We start from the raw sequence: 22,845 nt of genomic DNA, 5'->3' as shown, positions 1-22,845 counted from the left end.
TTAATAAAACTGAGATCTGATCTTCATAAAAAGCAAATTTTCTCCCCAACACTAAAATACATTTTTAAAATGAGGTATTGTTTGTCATAAGGAATGACATAATCATCCAAACTTGCTGGATGTTCGGATAACTATTGATCATGTGTATGTTTTTATTTTATGGTAACCGGGTTAGCTTTAGATGAGTCTTGATTATTCTACTCGGTCTAAAGTCCTTTAGGAACTATGCTCTAGAGCTGATTAAGGAGGAAAAGTTGAAAAGGAGAAAAAGTTGAAAAGAAGGAAAGGAAGGGAGGCTTGAGGGAGGTTCTTATAAGGAGTCTCTGAACCAATTAGAAAAAATAAAACTGAAAGACAAGTGCTCTCAATCCAGTCTTCCAGCTCTGTCCTTCCTCAACTTACAGGGGTCAGCACACAGAACAGAGGTCAGCATTTGTTTGCAAAGATTAAAGGGTCCCTAAAGAAGGGAAGTTTGATCTGAACACAGAGCAGAATTATGGATTCATAGATTTAGACAGAAGCTTGGAGATAGTTTTGTTCACCCTTCTGGTAAAGTCTTTCCACAAAACCACTGTCTGGTCATCATCCAGGCCCAGAAGACTTCCAGGAACAAAAAGAAGTCTATGTGAAATAGTCTACACCTGCTTTGGTAGCTCTGTCAGGAGCTGTGCTTTTGTAATGATCCCAAATATACATTCCTGTGAGTTTTGCACAGTGAATCTGCTTCTGCCCTCTATATGATATCAATGTCATGTTTTCCACATGAGAGCTCTTGAGGTAGAAAGGTAACTCCCCTGACCCTCAACCCTTAATCTTTTGGCCTCCAAGTTAAACATACTTAGTCTTTCAATGATTTTCAGAAAAATCCTAGAAAGATGCATAATGAATCCCAGAAGCACAATATTTATATATTTTTATACATTATCAAATGAATATATGAAATAAAAATTTATATATTATTTAATAAAATTTGACAATTGGCCCAATATTTTAATTTATTGGTGATAATTGCAGCTTGTTTATTTGAAGAGATGTTTGGGATATCAGAGTTATTAAAATGTACCAAAGCCTAGAATTACACTAAATACAATTCAACCTTTCTTTGATATCTTGGCAGATATAACAAGGACCCAGAAAGCATTAGAGCCACTTTTGTGACTCTATTTTTTTTTTTTATTGTTGCAGAGCTACGTGAAAGTGCTGATAAAAATGAATGTTCTGGCTAGTAAAGAAAATTTTTCTTGAGCAATAACTAAGGGGTTAATTGACACGTTGTTTTTTTCCTCCCACATCATTTCAAGTCTCTTAAATTACATCATTAATTCTATTTTTCTTTCTAAATTTTAATTTGCATTTATAAGCTTTTTATCCAAAGCACAAAATCCAGTACCCTGTAAAGAAAAAGACAGCTAAGGAACACAAAATTCTAATTCTAATGTCCTCTTCTTATCCAAATACCATTCATCAAGATATTGTTTATAATTAAAATAAAAAGGTAGACAGTGTTGGGAAAAGTATGACACCAAATAGAAAGAAATATGGTAAACAATTTCCTTTGGTAAAAAATAGAGGTGTTGATGAGCCAATTCACATATCTTTGTTTTTAGTTTGAAGAGTAAGGTAATCACTAGGTGTGATCATGACATATTTACTTTCTTTGTTTTGCCTGAGATCAGGAATGCTGATGAGGTAAAGCATTTGAGATAAATCATGGTGTATTCTTGTTTTATTTTTAAAAATATGTAGATGATTTATTTTTTCCTCTCAATTTGTCACCCTTGGCTCTTTCCTTAGCCCACTCTCAGCAACTGAGTATTTTGAAGACATTCAAACAACTGTAATAAAAATATGTCCCATAAATATCAGGTTAGCTTCTAAATCTCAGAAAGACCCTTCAGTAATCAGTGATCACTACTATGTTTTAAAAGACCCTCATTTTATGAGGCCAGCAAACGTCTCCTTAACAATAAAGACTGACCATCAAAACCAGCTATAAAATAATCTGAAGAGCAACATAACTTACCTTCAGGGGAGAAATGTGTGACTGTAAAACGTATCCATGGACATTTTCTATTTGGGACAGGTTCTTTTCTGATACATGCACAAGTTCTGGACCTCTTACTTCATGAGTTAGCCGAGGCAAGGAATGATCATGTGGAGCATCCTCATCTTGGTATCGATACTTCTAGGAGAAAAAAAAAAGGAAGAAAGAAAACAATGTATAAGTGTTTACAAAGAATTCAGTCTGGACTTCAAATTCTGTGTTAGTGGGACACTCTGTGCCTATGGTTGATTTTACCAAGAACGTTTTACTGCAGACTCTTGATGGTCATCATAAACCAGCTCAACTGTAAACAAAGCTAAATTAACCATCAACATAAACAAATGTGATGATTTATTTTTGCCTGACAATATACTCCATTTGTGAGCTACAGATATGTGACAACAAATGACAGACTTCGACAAGAGAAAATACACATCAGTAGGGGAGGGGGATCCTTCCCAATGACCAGAGTAGCTAATTATGTACTAAAAATTTTAGATGATGTATGGAGAAGAAAAAGTACCAAGGCAGGCAATGGAATCCTGATATATCCCATTCAGAAAGTTTAATATTGTATTGGAATTTGTGAAAGATTCAAGTTCCCTTAGAAATGAGGAAAAAGGTCTGCCCCCCCACTTTATTTGGATTAGCTTGAAAGGGAAGACAAACTAAACTATCCTTCATTTACTTCATCCTCTATGAAGTAGTATTGCTTGGGGTTAGGCAGATTCTAGGACAAATGATCACAACTTCTAGGAATGAAACTAGCTTTGAAAGTGCTTAAAAATTATAAGCAAACGTCCTGCTCCTAATCATCAGATGATTACTGAAAGAGAGAGAATCTTTCCTTCTCTCTTGTTCCCTTTAACATTTTTATTTTTGTTTTTGTGGTACCAGGGAATTGAACCCAGTGGTGCTTAACCACTGAGCCACATCCCCAGCCTTTTTTTTTTTTTTTCCCTTGAGACAGGGTCTCACTGTCTTGCTAAGTTCCTTAGGGTCTTGCTAAGTTGCTGAGGCTGGCTTTGAACTCTCCATCCTTTTGCCTCAGCCTCTCAAACCGCTGGGATTACAGTCAGGTACCACCATACCTGGCTCCCTTTACCTCTTTTCTTAACTGTCTTCCTTTGACATGCCTATAACAGTAAAAGTGTTCTCAAAAAAAAAAAAAAAACATAATTTGAGTTTTCCAAGTAGATTTGGTTCTCCAAGTCATCTACCTGCCTTTCCTGCTTCTTTCCCCTATCCCCTTGGACCTGTGACTTTAGAGTCCTTTTGTTTCAAGGCTACTGACCTACCTGGGAAAGAATAAAGCAATGTTCTACATCTGACCCCCGTTCTTGTTAATAATGTGTTTGTTTGCTTTGCCTTGCATGACACAGGGGTATTAGGAACAGGGATCCAAGCATTGTAACACCATCAGGCTTAACCACACTGTCTATCTCTTTTCTCAGTGCACCATCATGGTTATCATCAGCAGTTATTTATCACATGAGGTTATCAAAAACAACACATCTTCTTACAAAATCAAGCATACGTTTTTCACTTATTTCTGAGATGAAAAACATGCTTCTTGGACATCAGCTTTCAGTGTGACTCATAATCTGACTTTAATGATAACAACCTCAGGGTTTGTATTCTGTCCCCTTTTAATCAGAAACTGGTCATCAGTATTTTTGTTTTCCAGGGAATCTTCATGTGATAGCCTTAGTTCCAAAACACAAAGTACAACTTAACCTGTCATGTTCTTTGCAGTTTGCAAAGGACACTCACATACTTCTTCCATTGCAACCATGCTTAGTTACGATGTTCCCTTTCACCTACAACAAAACTGACAGAGAAATTAAGGGACTTTTCCAAGTTCACCTAACTAGACATCAGAGCTGGGACCTGAATGGATAACCTGAATTTTCTTTCTATTATCACTAATCCCTTGTCTACCTCCAAAAGGAGATGAAGCCCAAGTCTGATAACTGAATTGGCAGCTTGGTACAAAAAAGGTCACTGAGATATTCCAATAAAATGAGGAACATTTTGTGAACTGAAATATCCTTCTTTTTAACCCTATAAACAATTTGGGAAGGTAATCGGATATTTTAATTTTAAATTCAGTAACAAGGATCAATGCTTTACATTTATTCTTGATCAGCTAGACTTTCACTGGGAGTGAAAATAATATGCTACAGATACCCATTTTAGTTTCTCTCACTTACAGCATGTCTACCTCCACATCTGCCCCCTTTTTCAATTTTCCCTCATGAAGGCACTACTATCCATGCAGTCCCCTGAGCCAGAAAAGCAGGAGTCAATTTGATTCTCTCTTTTCTTTCACACCCTACCAGGAATCAATTTAACAAGTAACTAAGTCTGCCTGATTTATATCCTAAATAATTCTTTTTTTAAAAGAGAGAGAGAGAGAGAGAGAAAGAGAGAGAAATTTTTTAATATTTATTTTTTAGTTTTCGGCGGACACAACATCTTTGTTTGTATGTGGTGCTGAGGATCGAACCCGGGCGAGCACGCTACCGCTAGAGCCACATCCCCAGCCCAATCCTAAATAATTCTTGAGTCTCTTCCCTCTTTACCTACTACAAACCCCACTACCACCCACCACCAACACCTGCACATTTAGGCTCACATCAGCTCCCAGGTGGGCCAGCACCAGCCTCTTTTTTTTTTTTTTTTAATTTTTTATTGTGGGTTGTTCAAAACATTACAAATTTCTTGACATATCATATTCCACACTTTGATTCAAGTGGGTTATGAACTCCCACCTTCACCCCATACACAGATTCAGCCTCTTGACTATCTAGACTAATTAGCCTAAAGCTAGTCTGCATGTGAACCTATACTCCTGAAGAGCTCTGTTGCCTTTCTAACTTCCTTAGGCATTTCCCCCTGGGAACTGCCTCCATAAGTCAGACACCTATTTTAGGTCTCATTGGATAAAGTTCCGGATATGCATTAGAGCATGTTAGGAAAAAGGCCAAAGGCAGACTTCATTCTCTATACACAATAGGGAACCATCCATGAGACCTTAAACCTAAATGATATTCTGCCAGTGATAGCCAGATATTCCCCCTCCTATTTATTTTGTTTTCTTTCAGTTTTCTGCACAGATGACAAGAGATGAGAAAAACTAATGAGGAAGTACCATCTTTAACTCAAACAGAATCGTCCAAAATAATCATCCTGTATGGTACAGTAGAATTTCTGGGCTAAGATTCAAAACTTGACTTTCTTTGGTTGAATTGAAGTTTTAATTTGTAATATTAAAACTAATATTAACAATTATGGTAATGATGATGCTTGTATTAATAGAAATACTAATCCTAATGCTACTTCAATATTAAAAAATAATAATATTTGTCCTAATTAATGTGCCATAGGGCATACTAAATGCTTTTTATATATCATCATATCTGAGAGACAGGTGTTATTCTATCTGAGGCTCTGATAGACCCCCTCCCCGCCACAAGGCTACCTACCTGCTGAGTCGTTAACCAGGTTTCAAAGATATGTTTGTCTGACTCTAGAGCTATAGCACTTAGTCTTCTAAGCTGGATAGGACTCAAAGATCTTTGGAAGTTACCTTTATCTTGAAATGAATTGTAGCAGATGCTATTGTCTGCTCACCAAAATTTAGCACTTTTAAGAAGTCTTAAAAATCAGCTAACGAGGGAGATCAGAGGTCAGAGACTGATTCAAGTATCAGTCTAATGTTGAGGGAAACCTGCGTCACCTCTCATACTAGGATGTGCTAATGTCAATCTGGGCACCTTTGAAGGTTTCTGCATTGGCTACAAAGAAGAGATCTTTAAAGGAATTCCTCTCATCTGTTTGGTGAGGGACTCTTCAGTGAAAGAACCTTTGTAAACAGATAATTCCTCTTCCAGCAGTACTGGGAGTGATGCATAAAGCAGGTGAAGGGCTTTTATTGTGTCTCCCTGTCTTGGTATATTTTGTCTGTAAATTCTGGAATTCTGTCCTCTTCTGCTTAACCCTCTCCCCAACTCGGGACTCCAAAAGGCAAACCTTTTTCAGGTTCTAGATATCAGATCAATGTTACCTCCTCAGAAGTATTCTCTGGAGGTTAAGATGGAAAATGTGTCCTTCTGGTATGCTCCTACAGTGTTCTGGATAGATTTCTGTCAGGGAATAACAGTTAAATGTTGTTATGACCTGTGCATATGCCTCTCTCTCCCATTAGCTCCTGAATGCCTCAGGGCACATATGGAGCCATATGTATCTCTGAGTCCCCAGGGCCTACATGACAACTGAGGCAAAGTAAGAGACTAATAAATGCAAGTTTAATGGAATTAATCTTAATATTCTGAACAACAAGATCAAAGAGCCCACCAAGAAGAAACTTCATGCAACTGTACTAATATTCTTTCTTTTTTTTTTTTTTGCGGGGGGTGGAATACTGGGGATTGAACTCAGGGGCACTCATCCACTGAGCCACATCACCAGCCCTATTTGGGGTTTTATTTAGAGACAGGGTCTGACTGAGTTGCTTAGAGCCTCACTTTTCCTGAGGCTGGCTTTGAACTTGCGATCCTCCTGCCTCAGCCTCCCAAGCTGCTGGAATTACAGACATGCACCAATGCGCCTAACTCATATTCTTTTCCTACCACAAGCTCCCCCATGAATGGACAATTGCTAAAATGTCTAACCAGACTATGCACAATACATCTGCTGATGCCTATATGAGTCAGAGTCATACTAATTTGCCCAGAATTCAAACACAAGATACTACACATCTCTGATCCATCAACAGAGATTCTCTGACACTGTATGGAAGGTGGTTATATGCTGGCACAACACATAATGGATGCAGAAGTGGAAATCTTTCAAGGACTCATAAGGAAAATCTGATCTTAACTCTGTTGCTGTATAAAAAGCACTCCATGTTCCGCTTGCAGCAAGAATTGGCACTGTACTGATGAGTGAGAAGAGAAGCGAAAGAGAAAGGAAAGAAAATGATGAGAGGAGACAGGGGCAGAGACAGAAATAGAAAAAAGGGGGTGGGAGAGGGAAAGGGAGAGGGAGGGAGGAAGGGAGGGAGAGGGAGAAAGAGAGAAATAGAGAGACATACAGGGAGAGAGAACACAAATCAAAAGCTGCAGAGAACTCAGGAATAGTCAGTAAATTATAATACCTAACAATTAGCGGATATTATCCATGAACACTTTGCTATGTTAAACAAATCATTCTATTTAAGACTTGTAACATTATGAAGCAGATACAAAATTAAGAAATGATTATACTTTCTTACACAAAGCCTGACATTTAGGAAATACTATAATATGTTAGTTCTGCTACCTCTGTTAACTATATTTGCAAATAGGGTTCTGTGGGTAAAGCCTTATCTTCCTCTATATAATCTAAGGTACTTTGCCTTCTGCACAGTGAACAAGCCACAATACTACATAGTTTGTGTCCAATAGACCAGATTGACTGACTTAATGCTTCTACTGGAAGAAAACTTATTGGTTTTAAAAATATGCTTTGAGCTGGGTGCAGCGGTACATGCCTGTAATCCCAGTGGCTCAGGAGGCTGAGGCAGGAGGATCACAAGCTCAAACCCAGCCTCAGCAATTATGAGGCCCTAAGCAACTTAGCAGGCTCCTGTCTCACTATCTCAAAAAGAAAAGGCACTGAGGATGAAAGAACATATTTCAGAAAAGTATGAAAACTGTTTTTAAAAAAGAAAGAAAAAATAACATATTTGCAAAGGAAGTGATGTGCCCTAAGGAATCTGTGAATAAAGCTCAGAAAAGAGAAAACCAAGGAGGGAAAGAAGCAGTCTCAAAAAATCAAGTAGGTGCAAAATTAAGGGTTTTCCCTTCATCTCAAAAGTTTCTCAATTGAGTATTCCCTTCCAGACCCTGCCAGTCACTTTCTTATGTTGAGGAATATATTTTGTTTAGACATCTTGAGGTTTATTTTTAGGAATTCCACTTAGTTGAGATCTGTGCAGTAGGTAGACAGTCAGCTCTCTAGCTCCCTCTGTCTGCTTACCGCATCGTTCTCAACTAAGTGGAAGGAGGTCTCAACTAAAAAGGAGCAATCTTTTAGGAGCCTTGGCTTGTCTGTCATCTGTGTCCCATCTCCTTTATGCACCTTCTGCATCCTCTGTCCAACTCACTGTCTCCCTGGCAAGAGGGACAGCATGGGTTACAAAAAGGAAAAAGATGAAATGAGAAGTTAAAGGAATGTTGAATACAGTGGACAGATCAGCATTTATATTCATTACTTTAAAATACATCCTATGAGTGAAATTTTGGCTGGAGCAGGATTCTCTTTTCTTCCCCCAGAATGGTTATCTGTTAATAATTGTGTGGAAGTGAGGTTAGGTAGAAGGAAAATGGGGGGAGGAAATGCAAGACAGAGTGGATCATTTTCACTGTCCCTTCCTCAAGGAGGACTCCTTGGGAATGGAAAACCTACCTGCTTGGTTTACTGCTGGCCTCTAATGCCTCCTAAGTAGGGCTTCCATCAACGTTTGTTGAATAAATAAGTAGTCTAGCCAAATCCATTTCAAAATCTATGTATTACTCAAAGACTTAATAAAAGTGGGTCAAAGCTTGCTGATTACACACACATCTTCCCCAAGTGAAATTGCCCTTTTAAAAAGTGACCCACAATCATCCATACAGCTGGCCCAAAGAACACTTGAAAGTGGAATTGTTTTTCCAGATTTGGAGCAGGATATAAGGATCAGGACTGATGGAGAGATGAAAAGCTCTTCCAGGTGTTTCATTTGAATTTTTTCAAACAAAATTCACAAATGAAAGGAAATACTTTCCTGCTTTTTGTCACAAAGAACAGGACAAGCCAGGATGTTAATTAAATTACAAATCAGCTGTCTGCTTGCAGCTGACAGAGCTTTGTGTGCTTCCAAGCAACGTCAGATATTTTAAACCCTCTGTAATTACCTACAATGGAGAAGCTGCCAGGAAGGATGCTTCCATGAATATTTAATGGATCTTAAGATTCTTTTTAAAGAACTGATGATTTAAATAATCAAGAGAGAACTTACTCTAACTCAGTGCTGCCCTCCATCTGTGCACTGAAGATGCTGGAAAGTAAGCCTGGTGGGAGGTACAGTTTCTTCCCTAAAACTCAGAAAGGCCAGCTGTGGGGAGGCCAGGCTTCCCCAGGAGAGGTAATTGCAGAATTAAACAGAGCTCAGGCTCTCTGAGCAAATCAGAATGGAACCACAGACCTTTGATCTGGGAAAATAATGGGTTTGGCATTGTCAAATGAATTTGTATAAGACCTCACATATTCAAGGTTGTTTTCTTACAATTTATATAGCATTTTCAGAAACATTGTCCCAAGCAAATCTTTGTGCAAGAATTGCATAAACAAGGCATTGTCACTCTGATTTCCAAATAAGAAAACAGTATGAGAGTCTCCAAAATGCTAAATGGCAAAGCTGTGTTTCAAACCAACACAGTTCTCTAACTGCAGGATGCAGCCCAATATAATGGAACATGCCTGAATTCTGGCTTCAGAAAAATAAGAACATTTGAGTTCAAATTTTCATTATACCATTTGCTAGCCGGGAGACATTTTTCAAGTTGCTGTATAGCTTGGAGCTTTTGTTTACTGAAGTTACAAACCAGGAATAAAGTTATCTACCTTGGAATAGGATGAGAATTGAATGAGACACTGTATTCCTGGCATATAATAGATGCTTAACAAAAGGTTAATATTCTCCTTTCTTGAAGTCTCAAGACTTTTGCACTTTGCTGGCTTTTCATAAATAATAATAAATAATAATAATATGGTTTCCAAAAGTAAATGTTTCAGATGGCTAATTCTGTAAGCAGAATCGAGAAAAATATGAATGAGTATTTACAGCCTCTAAATGTCTTTCATCTTTATACTCCTTAGGTCATTGAACTAGCATAACTTTCTAAAATCTCAGTTTTAAGGTAGTGGCTAAGAGGGCACGTTCTGGAGAGACTGCATGGATCAATTGCCAGCCTATTGCTCAACTCTGAGACTTGGTATCCTCACCATAAAAATTCAAGGGTACTCATCTCAAGGAAGTTTTAAGAAGGACAAGTAAGAATTCATAAAAGGCATTCGGCAGATTGTCTGTGATCTAGTAGGCAGTCAAATGTCAACTATGATCTTTTTACTGGAATATTAGATGTTTTATTTGTTTATAAACAATTTTAGAAATCTTAAAAAGCAACCAATTAAAGAAAACATTGTTTTTTGTTTACAATTTCTTCAAAGCCTACAACCAGAATTCACTTACTAATTCATCACACTGACTTCCTGTTCTAATCTGACAGCTCTCCTGGACTCAATGCAACTAGAATTTATTCAGCACCTATTATGTGGCAAGCACCATATTAAAGTGCTGTAAATACAACACTAAATGAAAATGACACAGCTCCTCCCTACCCTTACTCTTTATGTCTTCTATACCTCTAATATGACTCATAACCATTTTTGATCTGGCTATTGATCCATCTTTACAACTGGTCACATGTGATTTCTTCCCAGATGTTTTCCCTGCACACCCAGGTCTAACTAAGCGTCTTTTTTCTGTGCTCTCAGGAGTGACACTCATGTGAGTATTCACCAAGAAGTAGCACATACTCAAGGAACCTGTATGGATTCTACAGGAGATCTGATTATTGAATGGTACCCTGTAAGATTTTCAGTAATAAAATGAAAAATTGATTCACTTCCATAGCACAGTTTATGAGGTGGGGTTATTTCTGGAGCTTGCCTCTAGTGGGGAAAATCGTTCACATTTTACCCACAGTTCAACTAAGAGGCTCCTGAGAAGGAATATCAGCTGATGCTTCTTAGAGCAAGAGTTGAAAAAAGGAAAAGTGGTAATATACAAGAAAGGAGCTAAGCAAATTCCTACTTTTCCCATCCTCTGCTAGCATTGATTTGGATCAACAAAGGAAGCACAACATACAAAGGAGGCACCCCTCACATTTTTCCCTAGACTCTCTAAACCCCACACCAGCAGGTAACACACAATGAGTGCACCAATCTCAGACAAGCACAATAAAACACACTAAAGTACATGCAAGGCAAAGAAAGAGTCTAGCGGGAGACACACTGATGTGTTTTGACAGCATTTATTTTTAGGTGGCTGTTAATTTAATTTTCTCAGCTATATGTATTACATAGAGGGACGGAAATAATTAACCAAGCAGAATGCCTAAGACATGATCAAGCATTTGTTGAAATGGAGAAGGTCCAGCGTGCCTTAAGCTTTGTGGTAATGGAAAATTCTCCAGTCCTTGGAAAGGTTCATCCAAGTTCAGTTGAGTTAACTTTGAGAGCTAGATGAAGGATGCAAGAGAGGTGGTTGCCAGCTAAGAAGAATTGGGAGCAGCTAGAAATGAATTTACTGGTGGGGACCAGACTTGAAGTCAAATTGCTATGGGAGGGTCTAAGGAATCAAAGCAGGGATGGAAAACGAACCCAACAATTAGTTGTGTCCATTTGAACCAATTTCAAATACTGTCTGAGCAATTCTCCAGGGTTAACTGCCATTGGATTCAATTGAGGACAGTGAGATCCTGGAGCACCACTGTCTGACTCAACCTCCCCTCCCCCAGCTGTGCCAGGGCTGCAGCATCTGTGAGAGCCACTCACTACTGAAGGCTAGATGCCTATTTGGCTCAGCATGCCTGGTGCCCAGAAAAGAGGAAATGTTCATGTCAGCAAACTGCTTAGTCAAGTGATAAAAATCCCCACACCTTGGTTTCCTGGGTTTAAATTTTGTTCCTGCCACTAAAAGCAGTTTTACTTCAGGCAAGTATGGAAGCTATCTGTGACACAGACTCCTTATTTTAAAAATCAGGCTAATAATAATACATGACAGTGTTGCTATGGGAAATTGATGAGATACTACACAAACATTTTGGCACAGGGCCTGACTCCTAGTGGACACTTAGGAAATCTAAATCTTTTCCTATTTCTCTGTCAGTGTCAAATAAACACCTTTCCAAGAACAGTTTTATAAGAAGAGTCGCCCCTACCCCCGCCTCCACCCCCAACACATGCACATACTTCACTCAGCCTTACCACTATTACAGGAAGCTGTTTGTCACCATGCTATCAAAAGTATCATGGCATCACTGCTAAACAGCACATTCTCAGAAGGAGGCAGATTGAGCTGCTAAGGCCTTGATCCACTGCTCTAACATTCAGTGGAGGCCATTTCTTTTCCATATGTGAGGACACCCTACCTGTACACTATATATATTTAATGTATGCATCTATCCAGACCAAAGCTCTTGGCCTCATGCACCTATGGTTATCAATTCTGTCCACCTGGCTGTGAGAAAGCAGTTTCAGACACCAGTGCTGAAAGAACTGGCCTTCACTGCTCACTGATACTACGTTCTGGCCCTTTTGAGGCTCTGGACTTCAGAATATGTGTTGAAACTGGCTTAGTAACTTCCAAACCCTTTCATTCATATCTTATTCCTCAGCATGAGACCACTTATCCACCCAAACTCAGAATGCCTCTGGACTCTTTCTGTTGGCTATGTGCCTGCCCTGGGTTTTCCTGGGCAGCCTGCTGGCATAGGCTTCCTCTGGATACTACAGAGACAAACTTCTTCCTAACAGGAAGCACCATGATTCATTCATTCAACAAAATTATTATTGAGCATATTCATCCTAATCACTAACTTCAAATGCTAGTAAACAAAAAAACGAAAAAGACGTATGACCATCAGAGCTTAAATTCTGGTTGCATGAGGTATATAGCTCTTTGTCTAGAGTTCCCTTTTTCCACAACATGCTTCCTTTACCCAGCAGCAAGCATGAACAGTCCCTTCCAGGGAAGATACCAGGTGGTCCAAGTGGACACACTGTGGATTGTCTCTGTTGATGGTACAAATGGGCTTGATCCATCCTCTGTTCTTGCCCTGTGGTCTTTGTTCCAAAGCACAAGATGAGCTGCTTTCAAGGACACTGGAAAATGGGCTGGATGGAGAATTAAAGCAGAAGGTGTGGCCTCATTAGCAATGGGTTCCAATCAAATAGGATTCTTTGGCAGTCAGACACCATTAATATTTCCTGAAGTAAAGTTGTTTGTAACCCATGGTTATGGTGGTTTTTAAAATTGCCCAAAGATGAAATTATATAATAAAATGCTCTCTGAAAAATGGTATTTTATAATTATTTCAGATGTTTGAATATGTAAGTTAATAAGCAATTAAAAAAAAAGAAAACTATTTTTTTTCCTTAAGGTGTTGGCTACAAATCAAGAAAATCCTTACACTTGTTTAATTTTCTGGTCCTGGTATCCTGCTAAGAACTGACAGGGTCATCTTTCAGATTAGTTCAATGATATGACCTGCATAGGTATTAATGCCTAAAAAATTCATTTATTTAGTCCTTATAAGAAACTCACAAAATAGATATTTTATTTCTTTCATTTCCCCTTCAAAATAGAAAAATTACCTTGTTCACAAGCCAGTAAATAAACTGAGGTTCATGCCTCACTATCTCTATCCCTACCATTAACTCTCACAGTATGTCACCTCTCCGGAATCATATATTTCTCATTTTCTGACTCAGACATTTCTTCTGAGCATGGCACATACTTTGGCCCTTTGATTTATAAAGCTCAGGTCTGCAAGCCTCCTTCTGATTTTTTGTTGGACCACTGAATGCAATTAGGAACAAGTATAAATAGAAATGACCTGATTAATAATACTGCCATTTTCCTGTCAACCAAATATGCTGCTGCACAGTTGAAGAGGATCCTTCCATGTATTTCCCCTCTGGTGTCTTCCAGAGTGGGGTCCATCCAACTAAGTTGGCAGAATATGACTCTTTGTATCCGAGTGGAGGCCAAATGATTTACTGAGAATCCCTTGATGAACTCAGAGATGCTACAGCCAGGGTTGTCTGAGGACATTTCTTGCACACTGGGTGAGTTAATATACTAAGAGTTAAGACTTAAAGCAGAAGGTGTGGCCTAAATTAATCTAATACAACATAATGGATTCTATTTCAACAAGGATTCTTGCTTTTTTTTTTCTTCTCATTTCCATTGCTTATCTCCCTATCAGGCCCTTGTTTCTTATGTCCAAAATATTTGCATTTACCTCCTACTTCCCCTTCTAATCACATTTCTTGTCTGTCCATGCCCCAGCATACCAATCTTATCTTCTCTACCTCTCCCATCTTTATCCACCCCACCCCCAAAACCTACAGTTCCAAAATTTCAAATTATTTTCAATTCAGATTAGTATAATAAATCACCTCTAGTACTTTGCACTTTTTACCTCCCAGATGCCTTTTGCATCTCTTCACCTCCAGGGCTCAGTTAAGATGACAAACATCCACAGCAGTTTTTCATTCTATTGTTTTTGTCTGTTTATTTTATTATTTGCCTTTATAGAGTGAAAGGATTGAGTTTATTGCTTTAATAACCTGTGTCAGATATTAAATAGATACTAAATAAATGTTAAGTGAGTAGTAGACAGTCAGTAACTGGCTTTCTGGCTTGCATTCTCTATACCAACTAATCCATTCAACAAATATCCCCAAACAGAACTTTTTAAAATATATATTTGACCATATCCAAATCCTTCAGAAGTTTGCTATTACTACAGGACATGACATGGACACTTTCTGGTGTGGTGTTGATGCCACTTTCAGTCTCTTGTTAAAGTCCTCTCTCTTACTGTACCTTTTCATGCCTTTACACTTCATTAATTCCAGCTAAGTGGCTCTTTTCTGAAATCTTGGATCTTTCTCATCTCCCTCATTCTTCTTCTGTCTTAAGTGATATACCCCAAATTTCAGGTGTGAAATATCTTGTTCTTGGAAGTTTTGCTCATATGTAACATTCTCCACATGCAAAATGGAGTTTGTTTTCATTTTTTTTCCTGCTCTGACAAGGAAATTGCCCTTCACGGATTTTTTTTCCAAACACCTCTCTATTCACTGGTCATTTACAATGATTCACTAAGGCTGTAATGGACACACATATTTAGAGAGATGATGGCACAGACCCAGCTCTCACTGAGCTCCCTTTTCAGTAGATGAGACTGATGAATGCTACCAATCTAAAATGTCACTGTTAGGACACCTCTGATTTCAGAGATAGTAACTATAAGACATGCATCTTAGAATAAATGAAATACCATATTAAAACATAGTATGCACATGTTCTTTTGGATATGTACTTAACCTAGATTTAGAAGTATAAGGAGTAGTCTCCTGGAGAATAAAATGCCTCAGATTACTTTTAAAGAATGAAAAGGCCTCAAGCATAAGAGACAGAAAGGATATTGTCAAAGGAACAACAGGTTGAAAGTCACTGAAAAGGGATGATAGAGCATAAAATCCCTTCTTGAGATGCTAAGATACTTGAAGGAAGCTTCACATATTTGTGCCCTCCAACTCATTTGGTACAGAGTCTTACACAATTATTTGGTACAAAGTTACTTCCACAGTTGTGTCAGACTAAAGTTAAAATTTGCTGTGGACTCTTGACATGCTACAATGTAGATAAACTTGAAAACTACTTCTAATTTGCAAGTTTTTGGGAAATTTGAGGAATGGATAGCTGGGGAGAAATATTCAATTCCAAATCTGAAATTCAAAATTTATTACCCATGAAAATAGGACCTGAATGATTAGACTGTTGCACATCTTGAACTTTCATATACCAATAGACTTGGCAAGGCTGATAAGATCCACTATATGTTTCCTATTCACACAAAATTTAACTGTAAAACCCATGAGCAACTTCCTTAAACATATTATGGTTCATTTATCTCATGGTTACATTTCTAGTTTTGTGCTTTATTTTCATATTCATCTTGGTGTCTATTCAATAATGGTTTTACCTGGGTATATTATATAAAATCAACACTCAATGCTCAAGGCCCTGGGTTTGATCCCCGGTACTACAATAAAAAAGGGAATATATATATAATATATATTATATACATACTTCATTTAATATATTACACAATATATGATACATATGTAATGTATATATTATACTTCATTCAATATATCACACACATATATAATATATTTAATAATATGCTAAGACATAGTACAACATGGACCAACTTTGGGAACTTTAGCTAAGTAACTAAACCAGTGAAAAAAGACAAGTGCCATTTTATTCCATTTACATGAGGCACCTAAAGTAGAGAAATTCATAGAAGGACAAAGTATAATGGTTGGTTAGCAGGCACTGGCAAGTGGGAGAAACAGAGCCGTTTAATTGGTATACAGTTTCAGATCTGTAAGATGAAGCAGCTACGGAGGATGTGTTAACCAACAAACTGAATACAATTAACACTACTGAACTATACATTTAAAAATGGTATATGTGATAACATTTTCTGCTGCCTGGTTTCTACCACAATTTTTTAAAAAGCTCACTCTGGCTGCTGAAGGAGAACTAATCAAAAGGGAAAGGGCAGAAGTGGGAAGAACACTCCGAAGGCTTTTAGAGGACCCATGCTGGGGCCTGGGAGGCAGGTGGAAGAGTCTGCAGGACAGTGAGCTTGGCCCTTGCCTACCTGTGCTTCCTATAGCAAGGAAGCATCAAAGGCCCACGAACTTCAGGGACTCTCCTGCTCAACTACAAAGCATTCCAAACGCACCTGGATCTCATTCCTTCAAACGTCCTACACCATTTCTCAGAAGAGATAAATAATGAAAAATCAAATTTGTAACAGTGGTTAACGAAATGAGTTCCAATCTGGGCCCATCTTTTGTCTGTGAGGAAAGAGGAAGAGGCCAGCTAGCTGGTGGACTTTAAACAACTGTATCCAGCCCCAGGACGAATGCCCTGTGAACAGTAGATCTGGGCTACTCTTTGTTAGACACTCATTGCAAATAGTCCCCTAACTCCTTTTAATAAATGTCTGGCCTAACAATGATATCCAGTCGGAAGAAGTCTTTCTTTCTGACTGGTATTTCTGTTCCCAGCAGCAACCCTAAGCAGCTAAAGCAGATGAGGATGCATGGACAAGATCCAACTCCCGACATTATACAGGGTGATTACTACACTCTTAGATAACAATTACTTTGTATTGTGATAAAATATATATATATATATATATATATATATATATATAGCATTTACTATGAAATAATTCATGCATATAAAATGATTTATACTAGCCATATAAGCTATAAAGAATAATGTAACAAACCCTCTCATAACTGTCATTTTTTTTAAAAAAAAAATGAATATTACCAACAAAACGGAAGCTCCTAGGTATTGATCCCTAGTTCTGTCTGTCTACTACTCCCCAGTACTAGGGATTGAACCCAAGGGCGCTTTGCTTCTGAGATACATTCTCAATTTTTTTTTAATTTTTAAATTAGAAACATGTTCTCATTAAATTGCTGAGGTTGGTCTTAAATTTTTCATCCTCCTCCCCTGAGCCTTCCAAATCACTGGGATTACAGATGTGTGCCACCATGCCTGGCTTCTCTGCTCTTTTCCATGGTCCTATTATATAGGTATGTATCTCTGACTAATACTTTTATGTGTCACCTTGGCTAAATCACAGTACTCAAATATTTAAGTGTTGCTGTGAATTTTGTAAGTGTGGTCGATATCTACAATTCATTGACTTTAAGTAGTCTACCATAGGAAATCTAGGTGGGCCTAACTCAATCAGTTGAAAGGTCTTAAGAATAAAACTGAGTTTTCTTTGAGGAAGAATCTGTTCCGCCCATAGATTGCTGCTCTAGCAAGTGATTCTAGACCTGCCCTATGGATTTCAGATTTGCCAAGCCCATACGCAAAACACCTCTCTTTCTCTCTCCCCCACCACCCACCTACACACACACACACACACACACACACACATTGTGTTTCTCCAGTGGACCTTGACTAATATCCCTAAAAATACTTCTTTAGGTTTTGTCTGTTTTGGAACTTTTTATAAACAGTATCATTTTATGGTTATTTTTCCACATTACATTGTAGAATTCCTTCATGGTGAATTATTCAGTTCTGGTTCATTTCTCTTAAAGTTTGTATAGTATATCACAATATAGTACATCACAATGTACTTTTAATTGTTTTTCCTGTAGGACATTTAGTTATTTCTATTGTTTTCCCTTCTGGAACAGCAAAACCATAACAATGTTGCTATAACATTTTTGTATGCATTTCTCTACAGCATATGCCCAGGAGTGGAATTTCATAGAATATATTCACCTTTAATTTTATTGCATAAACAAATTGTTTAAAAGTAGTTGTGTGTCATCAGAAACATATTAATTTATATATTCAGGAATATGTGAGAACTATGGCTACTCCATATTCTCAAAAAACCTGAATAATCCAGGGAAACTGCCTAACCCAACTACCTACCAGATTTAGTAAATTGAATCAACTAGGCTAATAGATCCATTTATATGAGAGATGAGGGAGAGAAAAAGAATTAAGCATAATTTTCAGATTTTGCTTTAGTGATCATTAATATTTCTTTTAAGTGTAATATTTCTGCTTCCCTTTTATTTCAATAGTTGTGATAAACTTGAATGAATATTTTGTTCAGTTTTCTTACTGCTCAGGGTTGGTGTTATTTCCCAGATTGAACATCTCTTATATGCAGGTTCTGCCTATGGCCACAAGGTGGCAAGCTAAGCATTTGTTAATAAAAGCCTCAATGCAGAGGACTGAGTGAACCTGACTATTAGAAAGTTGGTGAAACAAGAATTCATTCCTCTGTAGGTTCTTTTTGGATCCAACACATATGCTTCTTTCTTACAAATTGTAATATATTCATGTCCACCAAGCTCTTCCTTCTATAAGAGAATAATTAAAGGTCCTTTTTTTCTTTCTTCTTTTTTTTTTCTTAAATAAAACTCAACCTGTCAGTATTCTGCTAGCATCTTTATTTGGCTTCCTTTAATTATAGCATACATTCTAGACTTCTTATTCTGACATATAAGACCTTCTTCAAAATGCCTTGAACCTTCATTTCTAGTTTCATTTCTTCTTACTTGCTCTCTATTCTAAACACACACACACACACACACACACACACAGAGCTTTCTCTCCCTTCTGCGCTTTTCAGCTCTCAGGGCAAGGTAACTAACATAGTGCTTAAATTGTTTCACAAAATTCCTCCAAGATTTGTGTACCGCATGTTCATACTTTCATGATTTGGCAAGGGTAATTGACTGAATCTTCTTTTTCACCTGTACAACTGAAACACAAATTTGAGTCTCAGCTTCAGTACAATCATTCCAAAGACTTCAGCATCCTCAGCAGTTAGCAATGACCATAAGTCCTTCAATTTTTAAAACACTGTTTTACTTTTTGTTTCTCCCTTTGCAGATCTTCATTACTCACCATGAGGGAGTCATGACAGATGTTTCCTGGACTCTGTCCTAGTGCCTGCACTATGTCTGGCAGCTCAGTGAATGTTAAGGAGCCACTGAGTGAATAACCGAATACTGTAGGAAGGCGAATAGTTTAAGTGATATGTTTCCTATTGGTAGGTACAGAACTAACATAGTGCTTACATTGTTAGAGGTTCTACGTATTATTACTGCCGTCATTATAACCAAAATCATTCAAAAGTAAACAAATGCCAAGTTTGTTGTTAATAAGAGATACAAATTGCTTCCGCCCATGAGGAAGAAAGCAAAGGGGAACTGGGGAGATGGCAAAGCTCAGGAAACAATTAAAAACCAAGGGAATTTGTGCATATATAAGTCAGTATAATATAATGACACAATAAAGTAGTTCACTTAATAAATGTGCTTAAATAAATCATCCAGCTTAGCCTTTGACATGAGAATTCCATAATTCACTTAACACATCAAATATTTTTCTTAGCAAACATAGTATTGATTTTCCACAAAAGTTATAATTTAACCAACACATAATATTGATTTGTTTTTAAAACTCCCAGTCTACAGCTATGAGGATCTTAGTGGAATTGTAATTCCTTCTAATTAAAAGTTTCAACATGCAAATATATGCCACGAGGCTTTAGGCACCATATGCTACACTATAATCTCAACTTGCTAACTTCACCTCTGAAGTATTGTGAATATAACTCTTTCCTGATCAGTAATTTTTTTTTTGTATTTTTTCTCCTTGGTTTTAGACCCAGAAAGTTTTCTCTATAGTTTAACTTGTATTGGATGTCTAATTATATTTTAATTTAAAATTAATTAAATAAGTAGTTATTGAGTGCCTCCCAGGTGCAAGGGAATGGACCAAGTCCTCATGTGTGGTTTCTGACACACCCTCTATTTTTAGTTATTATGTTGATAAAGACCTACTCTGTGCCAGATTCTCTTACAGAAGAAAGAACCAAAGACTCAAAAGATTTATCTTGGTATACCAAAGCATCTTGTATAGTTGTTGGGAATTCATAGAAAAAAAATCCATTTCAACAATTTTTCCAGAATCTTTAATATTCTTTCAGAGACTATCAGCTACACAGATGTATATAGTTTTTGGCTTTAAATTTGGAAACTTGATCTTTTTCTTAAAGTCAAATCTTAGGAAAGTCACATTATATTGATCTTAGCCAACATTCTCAAATGGAGCAACTTAAGTCAGCATATAAATTGCTGTTGACTATTATTGAATGTCCACAGTGTGCCAGGCACTATTAATTCAGCTGAAACTCATTAATTCAAGTGAATAACTAGGTCCCCATTAGAAGGGCTCACATTTTACAAATGACCAAGCAAGAGAAAATCACCCAGCTGAAAGGCAACAGAATTGGCAGGCACTTTCATCATCTGCTGTTAATTGCAAGAAGTAGAACTTAATTTTATTCAGAATAATGCTTCAGCATGGCTTTAGAGAGTAATGAAGCCTCAGGGGACCTGACTGGACTCCTCTAATAAACTTTCCATGAGACATGGCAGACTCATTGAAGAAAGCGAGGGGTCTTATAACATTTTCCAGGCTGGAGAAAGGCAAGATAACATGAATGAACTCTATAGTTTGGGGTCAAAAGCACCAGAAAGAAAATCACAAAAGGACTTTATCTGGTCATCCATGGAGTATCTACTTCAAGGCTAGTTTATGAATCAGGGTGATGAGTACTGAGGCAAGAAAATGGGATGCATGCTGGACTCAGTTCCAGACGGTGTAGGTAGACACACTTCAAGAGATCTGGGTGTCTACCTTTGCTATGAAGGAAAATTAACAAATTGGTATTCTGGAACTATAGTGCTCACATTCTTAAAATGGCATTGTATTTTCCTAATGAAAGACCATACTTGGCTAGTGTCTCCCTATCATTATATATCCCTAAAAAATATTTTTTGGGTCTCCATAATGAACCAGTACTCTGTTAGGGATAAAATAGTCAACAGAAAAATGCCATTCTCTTCCTTCATGGAGTTTTTAGTCTGGTGGGGAAGGAAAATATTAAATGCATAAATGACTACTTAATTGTAGTCATAAGCTATGAAGAAAAACACACTGGGCCATTTGGTGTACATACCAATAAATAATAAGAGATATAGTTCAGTAGGTCTAGGTGTTAATACATATGCTATTTTCTTTCTTTCTTTCTTTCTTTCTTTCTTTCTTTCTTTCTGTTCTATCCCCTAAGGCTTTTTAAATTATTATTATTATTATTTATTTATATATGACAGAGGAATAAATTATAATTCTTATTACACATATTCAGCACAATTTTCATATCTCTGGTTGTATATAAAATATACTTTGTATGGCATTTTCTTCATAGAGCATTTATTCTCTCTGATCACTAGGCTTTTTTGCATTATTTCTTATTTTTACAATTACCCTTAAGAATTATATAGACATCTCTCACAATGAGGACACCTGATCTTATGGATTTTATGATGGTAGATGCCACTGAACATCAATGGGTTCATTATAGCCTGAGGGATATCATTTTGTAATTTCTCTTTTAAACTCAGGTTAAATGTCATTCGTCTATTAAATATTCCTTCTGGAAGCCAATGTTTTCTCATAGTTCTTTTCAAATCTCTTGATTTAAGTTCTGATATTTTGATATGTAACTGATGTATTTATAAGTCTGAATCCCCCATTGGACTGTAATCTTACTGAAGAAAGAGATTACATTTTAACTGTTCTATTTTTTTATAGCCACTGTATCAAGCTCAGTGCTTGACATTTATGGGCCCTCAATGAATATTTATTGAATCATCATTGAGTAAAATAGAATTTGTTCTTATGGTCAATAGCAAAAATACAATAGTTTGAAAAATACTGATAGTGTTTCATTTTGAAATGCCTAGAAAATGTTTGAAAGACAAATTGTTCATTAATAAGCATCTAGATTATATCATGCACCTGGTACACAATATATTAATTTGAAAAATTTAAACAGACTTTTTAAAATTTTCCTAAGCATTGTTGAACACTATAAATGTCAAATAAAAGAATAACTGGGTTTCAACCAAATAGAATCCTCTTGGATAATTTAGCCTTGCTCTTGTTTCTCAATCTTGACTTGTGTTAATCCTAATGGGACAAAATGTACTTAAAAAAAAAACATGCTTACAATATAAAATAGCATTTAACAGAGTCAGTGAGCCTGGAGCAGAAAGGAATACCAAGACATCCTTTAATTTAATCCTCTGACTATAGGAAGCGCTTCTCAGAGCTGACGGCTACCCCAGGCTGAACAATGACTATTATCTGGGTCTCCTAAACTCCTAAACCAATGCCAGCTCTTAATATGTCTGCCTCTATCTCACACCTAAAACATCAAAAAGTGTTAACATAAAAAGAAACAGAACATCGGAACACTTGTTTCCCTCTTTATATT

General features: G+C 37.2%; 1 protein-coding gene across 13 annotated transcripts in view; it reads right to left on the bottom strand.

Annotated features, from left to right (window-relative positions):
• Positions 1-22,845, bottom strand: part of Dlg2 (discs large MAGUK scaffold protein 2) — a 2,050,987-nt gene that overhangs the window by 1,021,242 nt on the left and 1,006,900 nt on the right. For 10 of the 13 annotated variants that reach the window (XM_058577380.1, XM_058577376.1, XM_058577381.1 and 7 more), the window contains one exon: positions 2,024-2,185. In XM_058577380.1, the coding sequence (XP_058433363.1) occupies positions 2,024-2,185 (162 nt within the window). The remainder of the gene's footprint in view (positions 1-2,023; positions 2,186-22,845) is intronic. The other 3 variants (XM_058577388.1, XM_058577385.1, XM_058577389.1) reach the window with 1 other exon arrangement.

The sequence above is a fragment of the Marmota monax genome, unplaced genomic scaffold (genome assembly GCF_021218885.2).
Source record: "Marmota monax isolate L192 unplaced genomic scaffold, Marmota_monax_Labrador192_F-V1.1 WCK01_AAM20220418_F8-fsc00096, whole genome shotgun sequence".
NCBI lineage: Eukaryota > Metazoa > Chordata > Mammalia > Rodentia > Sciuridae > Marmota > Marmota monax.
The sequence above is the reverse complement of the archived record's forward strand: the minus strand, read 5'-3'. Positions and strand labels throughout refer to the sequence as shown.